At 43.7% G+C, this 14,828-nt stretch overlaps 1 protein-coding gene across 1 annotated transcript; it reads right to left on the bottom strand.

Annotated features, from left to right (window-relative positions):
* Positions 1-1,967: 1,967 nt before the first annotated feature.
* LOC125548719 (salicylic acid-binding protein 2-like) lies at positions 1,968-3,231 on the bottom strand. Its single transcript, XM_048712269.1, has 3 exons — positions 2,774-3,231; positions 2,543-2,677; positions 1,968-2,420 (listed from the first exon to the last, which is right to left on the bottom strand). Exons 1-3 carry the CDS (start codon positions 3,158-3,160, stop codon positions 2,136-2,138), a joined length of 807 nt encoding a protein of 268 aa, XP_048568226.1. The 5' UTR covers positions 3,161-3,231; the 3' UTR covers positions 1,968-2,135.
* Between the last annotated feature and the right edge of the window lie 11,597 nt (positions 3,232-14,828).

The following is a 14,828-nucleotide window of genomic DNA, read 5'->3' as shown; positions in this document are numbered from 1 at the left end:
CCTCTAGACACATCTACTTCTAGATCCTACACTGGCTGAAATTTAATGGGCCAAAAAAATTAAATGGCTGATTACTACATGGGCCGCCACGTAAGATGTTGACGCAGTAGAAAACTTAACGACGTTCTGAGCATGTCCGTTAAGTGCCATCCATGACAGCCAAGATCTGTCATGGAGTGTACAGTGGTTAAATTATGACGCGATATACATGACGGATTTGAAATCCGTCACAGCTGCCCTTCCACGACAATTCTTCACAGGTTCTGTGACGGACTGAATCCGTCATGGATTAACAAGATTCTTGTTGTGAATACATTGTTGCTTTACATCACCAGGATGTCGTCGCGGGGGGCCAGAGGAGTGCCTGGGTGGAAGTCCCAGGCCTCCACGCAGCTAACCCACACAATCAAACCCCTGACCGCGACACCTGGATACATGGGCTCGACAACCTCCGCTCTGTCACCTCTTTGCCCTCGGCTCTATACGACCTTAAAAACTCTATACGACCTTAAAAACTCTAGTCATATTTATCGAGGAATTTTGCCGCCGTCGAATGGACACATTCTGAGGCGGTCCAATTTGGAGGCCTTTTTCAATACTCCGTTGGAGAGGGAATTGCTGCTGGAGCCATCTTCATCAACCTTGCCGCTCTGTGAGTTCTAAACCCTAGTCACACTATGTGAAAACATATTGAATTGCAAACCAACACATACTTTCCACCTTAATAAACAAACCATGTGGGATAGATGCCACCAACGCACACATTTCCTCGTAATTAACCGTTAATCCCTGCCTCACACATGAATGTGCCTTTCACATCGTGTGATACGGGAGCCAACAAACACCCATTTTTTCCTTGTTACTAATCAATGTGGGATGGATTCAGTCGCAAAAAAATGTGGGATGGATTCCCTGTCACACACGTTTGATCGGCGCCAATTGTGTGCAATAGAGACTTTCCAAAGAGACTGTGTGCGGTGGACCACACCATCGTACATGTCTTCTGCGATGGTGTATTACCCCTCGACGCACGTTGACGGCTGGACAATCCATATGCAATGGGGTTCTGAACCGCATGCAATGATTGGATGTACACTAGCGCAGTGTTGAATTTTCTGAGCATGGGGGGCTTGCCGTGGCCGTATCGTTGGTCCAAACAAGGCCAACATTTTATTGTTGGGCGCACGATCCCTGTCTCCGAGTGGTTGACCTGGCCTATCAAGTCTTAATTAGCTTATATGGAATTGCATCGATTGGGACAGAGCATGAACCCTGATGGAGTGTAAACATACCCCTTCAGAATAGGAGCACTGCGGACGTGGAGCACCGGAGATGTACAAAAATGGTTTAGGTACACTTTCTAGGATAGACAAGATAAGTCTATGGGTTAATACACATGGGGCCAGTTGGTTGGTGGTGATCAGCAATGGCGAATCCACATACAGCGTTGATCATAATGGATCGACGACGAGTTGATAGCGATTATATATACTCCCTTTGTTTCTAAATAAATGATTCAACATTATACTAACTTTGTAGAGAGTACTTTTTTTTTAGAAAAGGAGGATGACCCCCGGCCTCTGCATCTGGGAGATGCATACGGTCACTTTATTGATTATTCTCGAGGACCTTACAAAGTGTTATAACAATAAGGCTGAATCCACCATCTAGGCAACATATGCCGCTACGTACTCCTATCCAAATGATGAAGGGGTGTTAGATGGACCACTACCCAGACCACTCACCTAATCCTAACATCGAAAGCTGGAATCCCCAGCCTAGCCACATACCGGGTCTGGGGCATAAACCGGTCTGACGCACTCATATGTGACGTCTCCACCATCTTTCACTGGTCCATCTCCAAGCAGATTGAGGTGCTCCAAGCAGATTGAGGTGCCAACTTTGTAGGGAGTATATTGCTCGGTCACTAAGTTACATGCACCACGATCAGTATCTGTCGACAAAGGTGCGCACCAACATTTATCTTCAATTATTAAATAGCCACAAGTTACATGCATCATCCGTCTCTAATATAGGGTGCAGTAGAAGTCTCTGAAACATACTGAACGGTAACAGCAACAATAGAGATGTCACAAATCCAATCACAAATGCCGGCAACGAGACGGTATCATACTTCAGGCAGCATACTTGACAGCGATGTGAGCGAGGCAGCGCGCCAGCTCGGTCGGCGTCGAGAGCAACGCCATGTGGTCCGCGCCGTCGATTTCCATCACCTCATCCACGGGGTAGTTGTGCACCATCCACCGCTGGAACGCCCCGACAATGGCGTGGTCGTCCTTGAAGACGACGTACGCCTTGCGCACCGACCCGTAGCGGGCCTCGGTGTGCGGTGGCTGCAGTCTCAGGTCGTCCACGAACATGGAGCTGACCCTCATCAGGGATCGTCCCAGCGTCAGGTCCTGCCATATGGTTCCAACATTCATGCAGCGTTAGAAGTCCCTCTTTCGTCAATCTAATCTCAGTGTTTCATCGATTTTATGTGCAGGTAATCACAGAGCGACAAGTGCGGCGGATGCTGTACCTCCGGCGAGCACAGCTGGAAGAACTTTGCACGAGTGACCAGCGGCCCGAACAGCATGGAAGTGGGCAGCTTGCCCTCGGGATCTTGAGGCTTAAACTCCGTGTCCATCCAGTCCAGCGTTCTCCCCTCCACGAACTTTCAAGAGGAAACTAATTAGATCGCGAGCAAACAATCAGGAGTACAGGGGTTTTCTGTTTGAAGAAATACTGCCATCCCATGCTCATGGTGTACCTTTTCAAGCACGTACGACGGCGGCGACCTGTGGTCCGGCATGAAGGCGGCGACGAACACCGCAGCGGCGATCTTCTCCGGGAACAGCTCGCAGGCGAGGGCGATGTTCACGCCACCGAGGCTGTGGCCGACGAGGACCACCTTCTCGCCCGGCGGGAGGGACTCCAGGAGGTCCAGCAGCGGCTTGGTGTAGTCGCGGAACGTCGGCACCTCGCGCAGCGGCCTGGGGTCGACGCCGGACGCCGCGAGGTCAGGCGTGCTGACGCGGTGCCCGGCCGACCTGAGCCGCGTCGCCACCTTGAACCAGGACCAGCCGCCGAGGCATGCGCCGTGCACCAGAACGATGTGCGCGCTGCTAGCTTGGCCCGCACAAGCCTCCATGTGCATGGGTGGGGTTTTGTGGCTGTTTTTCTGTGCTTGAGCTGTAGCTGTGGCTCCGATGTCTACACAGCGGGACGCTCTGGGATATATTTATATAGCCGCTAGCTCTCGAAGATTTTGCTTGGCAAACTGACATCGACCGGAGGAGCCAAATGGGAGGAGTTTATGGAGCTTATTAGCTACTGCCTCTGTCCCATAATATAAGAACATTTTTGACACTATATTAGTGGAAAAAGCGTTCTTATATTATGAGACGGAGGGAGTACTAGCTAGCGGGGATAAGCTTGAATAATCATGTATGTGAAGTCAAAGGCAAATGAAGCGAGAGGCGGTCCTATTTTTATAAACTACTACGTAGAAGAGATCTTATATATGGAAAGTACATTGGAGGAGATCTTATTTTTAAACCAATGCATTTCCTAGTTGCTTGTATTCATTTAGTGTTTTGTCGAAATGAATCATAAAGCACTTATGAATCATGAGTGTTAGCTAATTGCCCGTGGGTTGCAACGGATGCATACATATTCTAGTGATTCAATACTAATTATATCTTAAATATAAATTACATCCATTATATTCTAGATTTTGGTAAGATTTAACTTGATTTGAGTATCGGTAGAGAATGCAAAGGAAGTGTTGATTTTGTTAAGGTTTAGGTAAGATTTGATTTGATTTGGGTATTCGTAGGGGGGGAAGGTAAGTTTCAATTTAGTTGAGATTTCGGGAAGATTTGATTTGATTTGTTTGAGTTAATGCAGGATGTGATTTTGATAAAATATCGATTTGGTTTAGATTATTTCAAGATACTCTATTTATGTTGGTTTTAATTTTATGCGGCATCGGTTGAGAGTACCATAAGGTCAGTAGAAAACCAAGGAGGGAGGGACGCGTGGGGACGGAAAACCTGAGGAAGGAGGGGAAGCGCCGGAACCAACTCCCCTATAATAGTAGAGATAAAGTAGCATCTATCAGCCTCACATGTAGAATGCATACATGAGTCGGCTCAACCAAAAGCTTAAGTTGAGTTGGAGCATCTCCAACAGGTGCACAGAAGTTCCACGCACTAAAATAGTTTTAGCACGCAACTGTAGCATTATTAGAGCGCCAGACCCAACATTGGTTGAGCAAATGCCCAAAAACGCGTGCCCAAAAAACACACAGTGCAAATTGTGAAGTGCGCGCAATCCAGTGCCCCAAATTTGCAGCTTCTGATAGCGCTTTTTAACGCGTGCCAATCTTTTTTGAGCATGCACTATTTTACAGCTTCTACTGGAGCTGTCCGGCGCCCCAAGAAGCCGAATTTTAGCGCGCAGCGCAGTTTTTGTGCGCCAGTTGGAGATGCTCTTACACACTTATACTTTGACATTCACCTTTAAGTGTGGCTCCCTACGACAAATGTAGATAAAAAATGAGCTAAACATTTTCTTTGTCTAAATTGGCCTAATGGCTCTGATACAATGTAGAAGTGTCTGGACCAATCATTTCATACAAAACCTGATGCTGATAGAGAAAGGAGGGTTCCACACTTATACTCCAACATCCGATGATGGAGAGGTTGCAGTGGCGCGCCATCGGCCCGTGAGAGAGAGAGAGAAAACGGTCGGCCCTAAGATTTTGATGTAACATCTTTATTTTTCAAGGGCGTTTGTACTGATGGTTTGATTAATAGAACAACATGATTTTTTGCCAATAAAATATTATAACATTTGTATTTTCATGTAATTTATCATTTATAAATTGATGGTCACAAACTATACTACGAACAATCCACTTTTAGTAATTATTTGGAGTTCTGCTTTTAGGATTCAGTGCCTTCTATTTTGCGACTTTGAAATTTTTAGTGTGTATGATCCATCTACAAAATTTACATGTAGCAATATTACATCAATTGTTTTTTCTTTAGAAGATATTCTCACTAATAAATACTTAGTTCAATAGCAAACTAGGTGAAATACCACATGTTGTTGTGGGAATATTTTCCAATTTATGTAAATGGGATTTGGTCATATGAAACATGATTATTTGAAGTAATAATATGAGAACGAAGACTGAGAATACATATGAATGTGTTTGATTATTGTATAGTTATAACATTTATTAAATACAAAATCACAATATAATGGAAATTTTCATGCATGTTTGTATGTTGAGGTGACTTTTTCTTACGCATAGTTGCATGTTGAGATAGACTTTTTCCATGTATGTTGAATGTTGAGGTGGCATACTTACATGTTGAGAAAAATATGTTACTAGGGCTAGTTATTTAGATGTAGCTGATGCAACATTCCAACAAAAAAATATACACTAGCATCCTCGTAATTTACTATGTACTTCCTCCGTTCCTAAATACTTGTCTTTCTAGATATTTCAACAAGTGACTACATACGGAACAAAATGAGTGAATCTACACTTTAAAATATGTCTACATACATCCGTATGTAGTAGTCATTTGAAATGTCTAGAAAGACAAATATTTAGGAACGAAGGGAGTAGTAGTTAATTTTGTTCGCTTTGTAGTGGTAACTAATATTATTCCGCTACTGAATGGGCTCTTCTTGATAAGATATTCTTATCCCTTTTGCATTGCACAAATCATAAAAAGGGATTATATGGTTATTAGTAATTACCTAATTAGAAATTGTTCTTCCGAGTTGCCTAAGAGACCACAAAACATTTTCTTTTTTTACAATAAACCAAGATTTAAAATAGTGGGCTATGGCAAATCATGGTAGCCGTCTGAATCAACTAAATGGCGCTATAACGGCTAAAACTGTTATACTCTGCTATTTTTTCCATGCAATCATCCAAGTTATTTATATAAAAAGGAACGTTTGTGTAAGACAATAAAATCAAGTAAAGCAGTTGCACATTTGTAAACCTAACTAAAACACATACTATTTCTAACACGATTATTGTTCATTTGATACTATGGAATCCTAGTCGATTGTGAATCAACTCTCTGAAAGTTTACTAGTATATGTTACCCCCTCCGTAAAAAAATATAATAGCTAGGGAGTATGTTTCACAACAAGGCACACCCAAATCTGCAAAAATCACAGTGAGAAATTCTACAGAGCTAACATCGTCAATACAGCGCGATGTGCACATGTGTAAAGGTTTGATGGAAGTCGAATTATTGTGGAAATCTGGGAGATGGTTACGGCAGGATTAATCAAAGACAATCGGTATTAACTATGCACCGGGGCCACTATAAAAGTCTGCTCTAGAGACAACTGACCGTGCAAGTTGCGAACAACAGAGAGTGTCAACAACAAATGATCTTGTTTCCTTTCTTTACCGTGAAAGATATGGAGTATATTGTTTACATGCGAACCAAACAGAGTACTCCGCGTTCCAAGTGAATCAATAGATCAATCAACAAGACATACCATGGTGCTCGGGATTGATCTCAACTGTCAAGTTAATTTCATTAGCTCGTGCCTTTCGCCGAGGAAAACAAGCTGGAGATCCAAGATATGGAGGATATTAGCTCGTTCCAAGTGATGGTGAAAGGTAACCCCCAGAGAAAATGAAGATGTCAACGGCTGTTCTGGGCACTAAAAGTAGAGCATGTCCGCTCATCATGGGTAAGATTTTGAATTCTTTTATGCTTCTCCCGAAGACTACAGTTGGCATCCATGATGGTGCAGCGATGTCAAGATTTAAAATACGGCGCTCGTTCAGAGCGTGTAGGTTAAAGAACTGGAGCCTCCAGGTAGGCACCAATTTCTATACTGCAACTGGTTCTTCTCGTAGAACAAGTTACATGAATGTACAGCACACCCCAGCTCTCATAAAATGGATCAGATACATGATGAGAACAGGTATAAAAAATAATCTTTGAACATCCCAGACAATTTAGGAGTTGATGCTCCTCAAAAGAAAACTTACCTCAAACCATTCAAGAACAACTACAGATGTATCCACATTTGGTGGATCAACCATAATACTCTTTGGTAAAGAACTCTGCCATTGCCGACCCGCAGAACTTATTATGGCATCTTCAAAGGTGACCCACAAACCGCCCCGCATCCGCGGACCGGCATGTGTTGTGCCATCCAAGATCCAACGCGGGCCATTGAACGGTCCAGACGTGTTTTCTCCCGTAAACCGAAGATAAACACGGGGGGCTTTGCGGGAGTCCGGACATGCGAAACGTCACTCTCTGCCCCCTTGGCCCACCTAAAAGGAAGGTGGAGCCCGCGCTTTTGTAGCATCCCGCGTTGTTTTCGCGTCAAAATCCCCCACTTTTTTCTTCCATCCCGCCGCTCTCCGCCCAATTCTCGCTCTTTTCTCCCACCCTCTCCTTCCTTCTGCCGCCGACACATGGAGCCGTTGGAGAACCTGCCGGAGATGGAGCCGATGGAGGTGCCGGAGGATCTGAGAATCACGCTCGCCCGAAAGATCAGCTCGACGATGTTGCAAACTTGCCGCGTCAAATCGAAGGCCGCAAACGAGGAGAAGCTAAATAAGCGGCCGGCCTCCGATGGGCCTGGTGGTGGTGTTGGGCGTGGAGATCGTGGCTAACGGGGCGTTCATGGTGGCCGTGGCGGGCGCTGCTAGGCGGGCGTGCCCACAGTACATACGGCGCCGTGGCCGGAGCCTTACAAGCCTCTGTACTACTACGCCGCCAAGCAACTCGGAACCCCCGCTAGTACGATGCCTTACATCGTCGACGTAAACGCGGCGCCACTCTTCTCTGAGTATTCTTCGCCGCAGCTTGTTCGGGTGCGGACGGCAGGAGGGGAGCAGACGTGTGCCCGCACGCTGTTTGTTGCAATGCCTAGATCGGGGAGGCGGCGTATGACGACCCGGACAGGGAGATGCTCGACATCATCCATGACGGAGAAGAAGGAGGCCATGACGACGAGCTGGTGGAATACACGGATCACACCCAGTCCTTCAACTACCAGCAGCAACAGTCCTACACCCAGACGACCACGCATCAATCCTACACCCAGACCACCGATGGCACACAACAACAACAACATTGGGCCACCGGACAACAAGATCCAGAGGAGGAGGAGGAGAAGGAGGAGGACGGCGAGGACGATGATCCGAAGAAGGGTAGAGGATAAATCTTCATCATGCGGGAGGACGAGATATTGTGCCACTGGTGCAGAGACGTGCTATACAAACGGTGTTACCCCCTTTTCGCGCGGAGTTTTAAACCGTCGTCTAGTGAGTGTGTGCGATAGAGGGTCCCTCCCACACGACCCAGAAACCATCGGGGATAGGCCCTCCGGCCACATAGGCTGGGGCAAAATGAGCTCGTGTGCGATTGGGTGAGGCATCGAAACCCAATCGTTTCCGTTCATGTGTACATCCCACATGGTGAATCCCAGAAAAACATTTCCGTTCGTATGTATATCACACATAGTTTTTTTGTGTGGAAACGTTTGTGCAAGGTAGCCTAACGCAAATAGTTCTCTGCTGAAGGTCGTGTGTGATTGTTAGTTGATCGAACACGCCTACTTTCTAGAAACCGTGTGGGTTGTTTGAGTTCATCGTCCACGGTGTTGTCTGAGTAACCATCTGCAATAGAAAACCCCAATAAGCAGGGTAATTAGCCTATTATTGATCATCCATGTAGTAATCAAATTGACATTTCTTATAAAACACACCAGATATTTCATATCAGTATAACAGCAACCAGGATTTCATAATCGAATTACATCAGATAGCTTCAGCACTTGGTTACGCCATTACACAATAGCACCAAGTTTCACATGCAACATCGAGAACCTTTGGAAAGTAGCATCATACACATTAAATAGACAGATGAATCTCATATGGGAAACTGCAGAAGCGGAAGGCAAATATTGAGCCTTCAGTGATGTTGAATGTCCTTGCAACTTTAGGCCAGTGGCTATGGATAATTTCCCGCCCAACCTTCGTCCTCTTCAGTAAGACTTCAATATTGTACCGTGGGTGTTCAATGAATACCTTCCTCGCCTCTTGACCATGCAGGTGGTTTGAGAGGGGTAATCATCGGTGAACTGCTTTGAAAAGTACTGAAAACAAAGATATGCATAAATCGCTGTTATAAATTTTGAAATGGCGCGAGGGGTAAAAAAGGTAAAAGAGTTAGTACCATCCTATAGTTGACTGATGTCTTCTTCATTGTGCAAACAAAGATCTTGCTGTTATTCGTTGCAAGTTTCTTCATCCTAACAATCTTTCTGAGTTTCTTGACTTGACTGATATTCATGGACTTCTGATTTCCCCATATGCAAAATGGGTCGAACAGTGGGTCTAAGCCTATGACAGCAAGACCTACATGTGAAAGACCAAATTGTAAGAAACCTAAATATTATAATGATTCCTGCAACTGCACAATAATATGCTATTAGCAAAAGGACCATGCATGAGCAAACCTCAATGGTAAACCACAATGTCTCCCATTGTTTCCCTGCAACACGCATAAGGAAGATCTTGATCAGGTTAACTGAGAGTTGCCATACTATCAGTAGAATACGTATTGAGTACAGCCAAATTCGATTTATTTCTCACATGCATATATAACAATACAAAATTGTACCCACATCAAATGAAAATCAAATTGCAAAATTGAACCAAACAGTTAAATGGACAGTAGACCAAATGAACCAAAACAGTTAACTGAGCACGACATTGGAGAATAGAAACATGTACTAGAAGATAAGACAGTTAACAAAACAAAGAATGCTTGAGAACAATACTACAATATGTAGCAATTGTTGGACCAAACTGTTAACTGAACATTACATTTTAGAGGACCAAATTGTTAACTGAACATCAGATTGCATATTAACATTACAGAGGACAAATCACTAGAAGGCACTGGCGGTGGCCTCGAGAAAACAACACGAACTGTATTTGAAAGTAGACAACCGTGTGGCGGTGTCGACAGTGGCCTCGAAGACGAGGTGCTCCTCCAAGATCTGGCGGTGGGCACACATGGTAGCCATAGCGAACTCATGCGTGCGTGCGGCCATGATTTGCTTCTCCGCTACTAGATGCTACTGAGCTCCATGTTATACTACATGGAAAATGGCTGTGGGCGGCGCTTAATTGGAGGACGGGGCCAGTGATTTCGACGGAAGGTGTCGCACTGTCGGTCGGGGCATGTGGGACGGGGAAGGAGGATGATGGTGTGGGTGGGGTGTGGATTACCTGACCATATCGATGAGGCCGCACAGCAAGAAGAAGGGTCGCCGGCGAGGAGGCGGCGCTGCAAGAAGAAGGGTCGTCGGTGAGGAGGCGGCACTGCAAGAAGAAGGGTCGTCGGCGAGGAGGCGGCACTGCAAGAAGAAGGGTCGTCGGCGAGGAGGCAGCACTGCAAGAAGAAGAGTCGCCGGCGAGGAGGCGGCGCTGCAAGAAGATGGGGCGTCGGCAAGAAGGCTGAGCTGCCAGTAAGCAGCAGTGAAGGTTTCAACTTGGAAAGCGAGGAGGAACAGTGGAAATGTTGGGAGGGAGGGGGCAGGGAGATAGATATTTCCGCGATGGCAGAAAAATTTTGGTCAGTGCCGCGAGAAACTGGCATGCAAGTGTGGTTCAAGTGCGGTCAGTGGACTGTAGACGACGAAGCTTCCTGCATAAGCCAGACAAGACGGCGCGCCAAGATATTTTATATCGCATCCCACATGATTCTTACTAGTAAACTATTTGTGGTATACCTTTTTTTCATTATATTTTGAAAGACAAAATGGTGTTACGGAGGGAAAGGATTGTCTTTGAATTGCTTGAACATTCATGTACAGTGAACATGCAACTACATGAGTGTCGTGTTTAAATTTGGAATTATTCGGGGTTCGTTTGACATTTTTATGCATTAATTGAGTTTCTAGGCATTTAATGTGCATAATTCAAATTTGAACTACAAGCACATGCTCCAGTGTACCAAAGTTTGTTGGAAAATCACATGTGTGTCTTTGGGTGAATTTATAGGTCCCATGCAAGAAATGAGAATGAAATTCAAACATCTGGGCGTCGTGGCTTGGCCGGAAACATTGAGAAACTTGGTTTTAAATTTCTGTAAATTCAGAACTCGCTTGAAATTCATGAAACTTAGCATGGTGTCATTTCATGGGACAAACATGTTGTGGTAAAAAAAATTTCCTGCATTTGGACATGTTTTGGCATAAGCTTCTTCCAGACCGGAGCTTCTCTCGAGAAGAATCGTGGTTCCTGAGGGGGGGCATGCCACTTTGTGTGCGAAATGATATACGCTGCCTCCCCCCTTGATTTTTTATAGAGGCAACATAGAACTATATGAGTGCGGTGATAAAATTTGGAATTATTCCGGGTTCATTTGGACTTTTTATACATTAATTGAATTTCTGGTCATTTAATGTGCATAATTCAAATTTGAACTACAAGCACATCCTCCAGTGCACCAAAGTTGGTTGAAAAATCACATGTGTGTCCTTGGGTGAATTTGTAGGTCCCATGCAAAAAATGGGAATGGAATTCAAACATCCGGGTGTCGTGGCTCGGCCAGAAATATTGAGAAACTTGGTTTTTTGAATTCCTGTAAATCCAAAACACGCCTGAAAATCATGAAACTTGGCATGGTGTCATGACATGGCACCATCATGCTGTGATAATTTTTTTGGCCGAATTGAGACAAGATTTGGTATAAGCTTCTTGCAAACCGATGCTTCTTGCTACCTCTTGAGCACTGCGTTGATTTTCCCTTGAAGAGGAAAGGGTGATGCAGTAAAGTAGCGTAAGTATTTCCCTCAGTTTTTAAGAAACAAGGTATCAATCCAGTAGGAGATCACGCTCAAGTCCCACGCACCTACACAAACAAATAAGAACCTCGCAACCAACACGATAAAGGGGTTGTCAATCCCTTCACGGTCACTTACGAGAGTGAGATCTAATAGATATGATAAGATAATCTTTTTGGTATTTTTATGATAAAGATAAATAAAAGATGCAAAGTAAAATAAATAGCAATAGAAATAACTAAGTATTGGAAGATTAAATAGAAGATAGACCCGGGGGCCATAGGTTTCACTAGTGGCTTTTCTCAAGAGCATAAGTATTACGATGGGTAAACGAATTACTGTCGAGCAATTGATAGAATTGAGCATAGTTATGAGAATATCTAGGTATGATCATGTATATAGGAATCACGTCCAAGACAAGTAGACCGAAACGATTCTGCATCTACTACTATTACTCCACACATCGACCGCTATCCAGCATGCATCTAGAGTATTAAGTTCAAGAGAACAGAGTAATGCTTTAAGTAAGATGACATGATGTAGAGGGATAAACTCATGCAATATGATATAAACCCCATCTTTTATCCTCGATGGCAACAATACAATACGTATCGGTTCCCTTTCTGTCACTGGGATCGAACACCGCAAGATTGAACCCAAAGCTAACCACTTCTCCCATTGCAAGAAAGATCAATCTAGCAGGCCAAACAAAACTGATAATTTGAAGAGAATTGCAAAGATAAACCAATCATACATAAAAGAATTCAGAAATGAATCAAATATTGTTCATAGATAATCTGGATCATAAACCCACAATTCATCGGATCTCGACAAACACACCGCAAAAGAAGATTACATTGAATAGATCTCCAAGAAAATCAAGGAAAACTTTGTATTGAGATCCAAAGAGAGAGAAGAAGCCATCTAGCTAATAAATATGGACCTGTAGGTCTGAAGTAAACTACTCATACATCACCGAAGAGGCCATGGAGTTGATGTAGAGGCCCTCCGTGATCGATGCCCCCTCCGGTGGAGCTCCGGAAAAGGCCCCAAGATGGGATCTCTCGGGTATAGAAGGGGGGTAGGCGCGCCCCCTGCCTCGTGCCTTCCTCCCTTGTTTCTTGACGCACACTCCAAGTCTCCTAGATCATGTTCGTTGAGAAAATCACATTCCCAAAGGTTTCATTCCGTTTGGACTCCGTTTGATATTCCTTTTCTTCGAAACCCTAAAATAGGCAAAAAAAAACAGCAATTTGGGCTGGGCCTCCGATTAGTAGGTTAGTCCCAAAAATGATATAAAAGTGTAAAATAAAGCCCATTAACATCCAAAATAGATAATATAATAGCATGGAGCAATCAAAAATTACAGATACGTTGGAGACGTATCAAGCATCTCCAAGCTTAATTCCTGCTCGTCCTCGAGTAGGTAAATGATAACAGAAGAATTTTTGATGTGGAATGCTTTCTAACATATGTCTCAATATATTTTTTCTTTATTGTGGCATGAATGTTCAGATCCGTAAGATTTAAGACAAAAGTTTAATATTGACATAAAAATAATAATACTTCAAGCATACTAACTAAGCAATTATGTCTTCTCAAAATAACATGGCCAAAGAAAGGTATCTATACAAAATCATATAGTCTGGCTATGCTCCATCTTCACCACACAAAATATTTAAATCATGTACAACCCCGATGACCAGCCAAGCAACTGTTTCATACTTTTGATATTCTCAAACTTTTTCAATCTTCACGCAATACATGAGCGTGAGCCATGGATATAGCACTATATGGTGGAATAGAATGGTGGTTGTGGAGAAGACAAAAGAGGGGAAGATAGTCTCACATCAACTAGGCGTATCAACGGGCTATGGAGATGCCCATTAATAGATATCAATGTGAGTGAGTAGGGATTGCCATGCAATGGACGCACTAGAGCTATAATTGTATGAAAGCTCAACAAAAGAAACTAAGTGGGTGTGCATCCAACTTGCTTGCTCACAAAGACCTAGGGAAATTTGAGGAAGCCCATCATTGGAATATACAAGCCAAGTTCTATAATGAAAAATTCCAACTAGTATATGAAAGTGATAACATAGGAGACTCTCTATCATGAAGATCATGGTGCTACTTTGAAGCACAAGTGTGGAAAAAGGATAGTAACATTGTCCCTTCTCTCTTTTTCTCTCATTTTTTGGGCCTTCTTTTTTAATGGCCTTTATATTTTTTTCCTTTTTTTGTTCGGAGTCTCATCCCGACTTGTGGGGGAATCATAGTCTCCAGCATCCTTTCCTCACTTGGGACAATGCTCTAATAATGATGATCATCACACTTTTATTTACTTACAACTCAAGAATTACAACTCGATACTTAGAACAAAATATGACTCTGTGTGAATGCCTCCGGCGGTGTACCGGGATCTGCAATGAATCAAGAGTGACATGTATGAAAATTATGAATGGTGGCTTTGCCACAAATATGATGTCAACTACATGATCATGCAAGCAATATGACAATGATGAAGCATGTCATAATAACGGAACAATGGAAAGTTGCATGGCAATATACCTTGGAGTGGCTATGGAAATGCCATAATAGGTAGGTATGGTGGCTGTTTTGAGGAAGGTATATGGTGGTTGTATGATACCGGCGAAAAGTGCGCGGTATTAGTGAGGCTAGCAATGGTGGAAGGGTGAGAGTGCGCATAATCCATGGAATCAACATTAGTCATAAAGAGCTCACATACTTATTGCAAAAATCTACAAGTTATCAAAGCAAAGTATTACGCGCATGCTCCTAGGGGGATAGATTGGTAGGAAAAGACCATCGCTCGTCCCCGACCGCCACTCATAAGGAAGACAATCGATAAATAAATCATGCTCCGACTTCGTCACATAACGGTTCACCATACGTGCATGCTACGGGAATCACAAACTTCAACACAAGTATTTCTCAAA

The sequence above is a fragment of the Triticum urartu genome, chromosome 3, assembly GCF_003073215.2.
Source record: "Triticum urartu cultivar G1812 chromosome 3, Tu2.1, whole genome shotgun sequence".
Classification (NCBI taxonomy): domain Eukaryota; kingdom Viridiplantae; phylum Streptophyta; class Magnoliopsida; order Poales; family Poaceae; genus Triticum; species Triticum urartu.
Note: the sequence above shows the minus strand (reverse complement) of the source record. Positions and strands in the feature narration are given on the sequence as shown.

What these genes read in the sequence shown, in the direction of transcription:
- LOC125548719 (XM_048712269.1), bottom strand. Translation starts at nt 3,160, where the DNA reads ATGCACATGGAGGCTTGTGCGGGCCAAGCTAGCAGCGCGCACATCGTT. An exon ending in CGTCGTACGTGCTTGAAAAG is followed by an intron (nt 2,678 to 2,773) that starts GTACACCATGAG and finishes TCCTCTTGAAAG; the next exon opens with TTCGTGGAGGGGAGAACGCT. An exon ending in TCCAGCTGTGCTCGCCGGAG is followed by an intron (nt 2,421 to 2,542) that starts GTACAGCATCCG and finishes ACCATATGGCAG; the next exon opens with GACCTGACGCTGGGACGATC.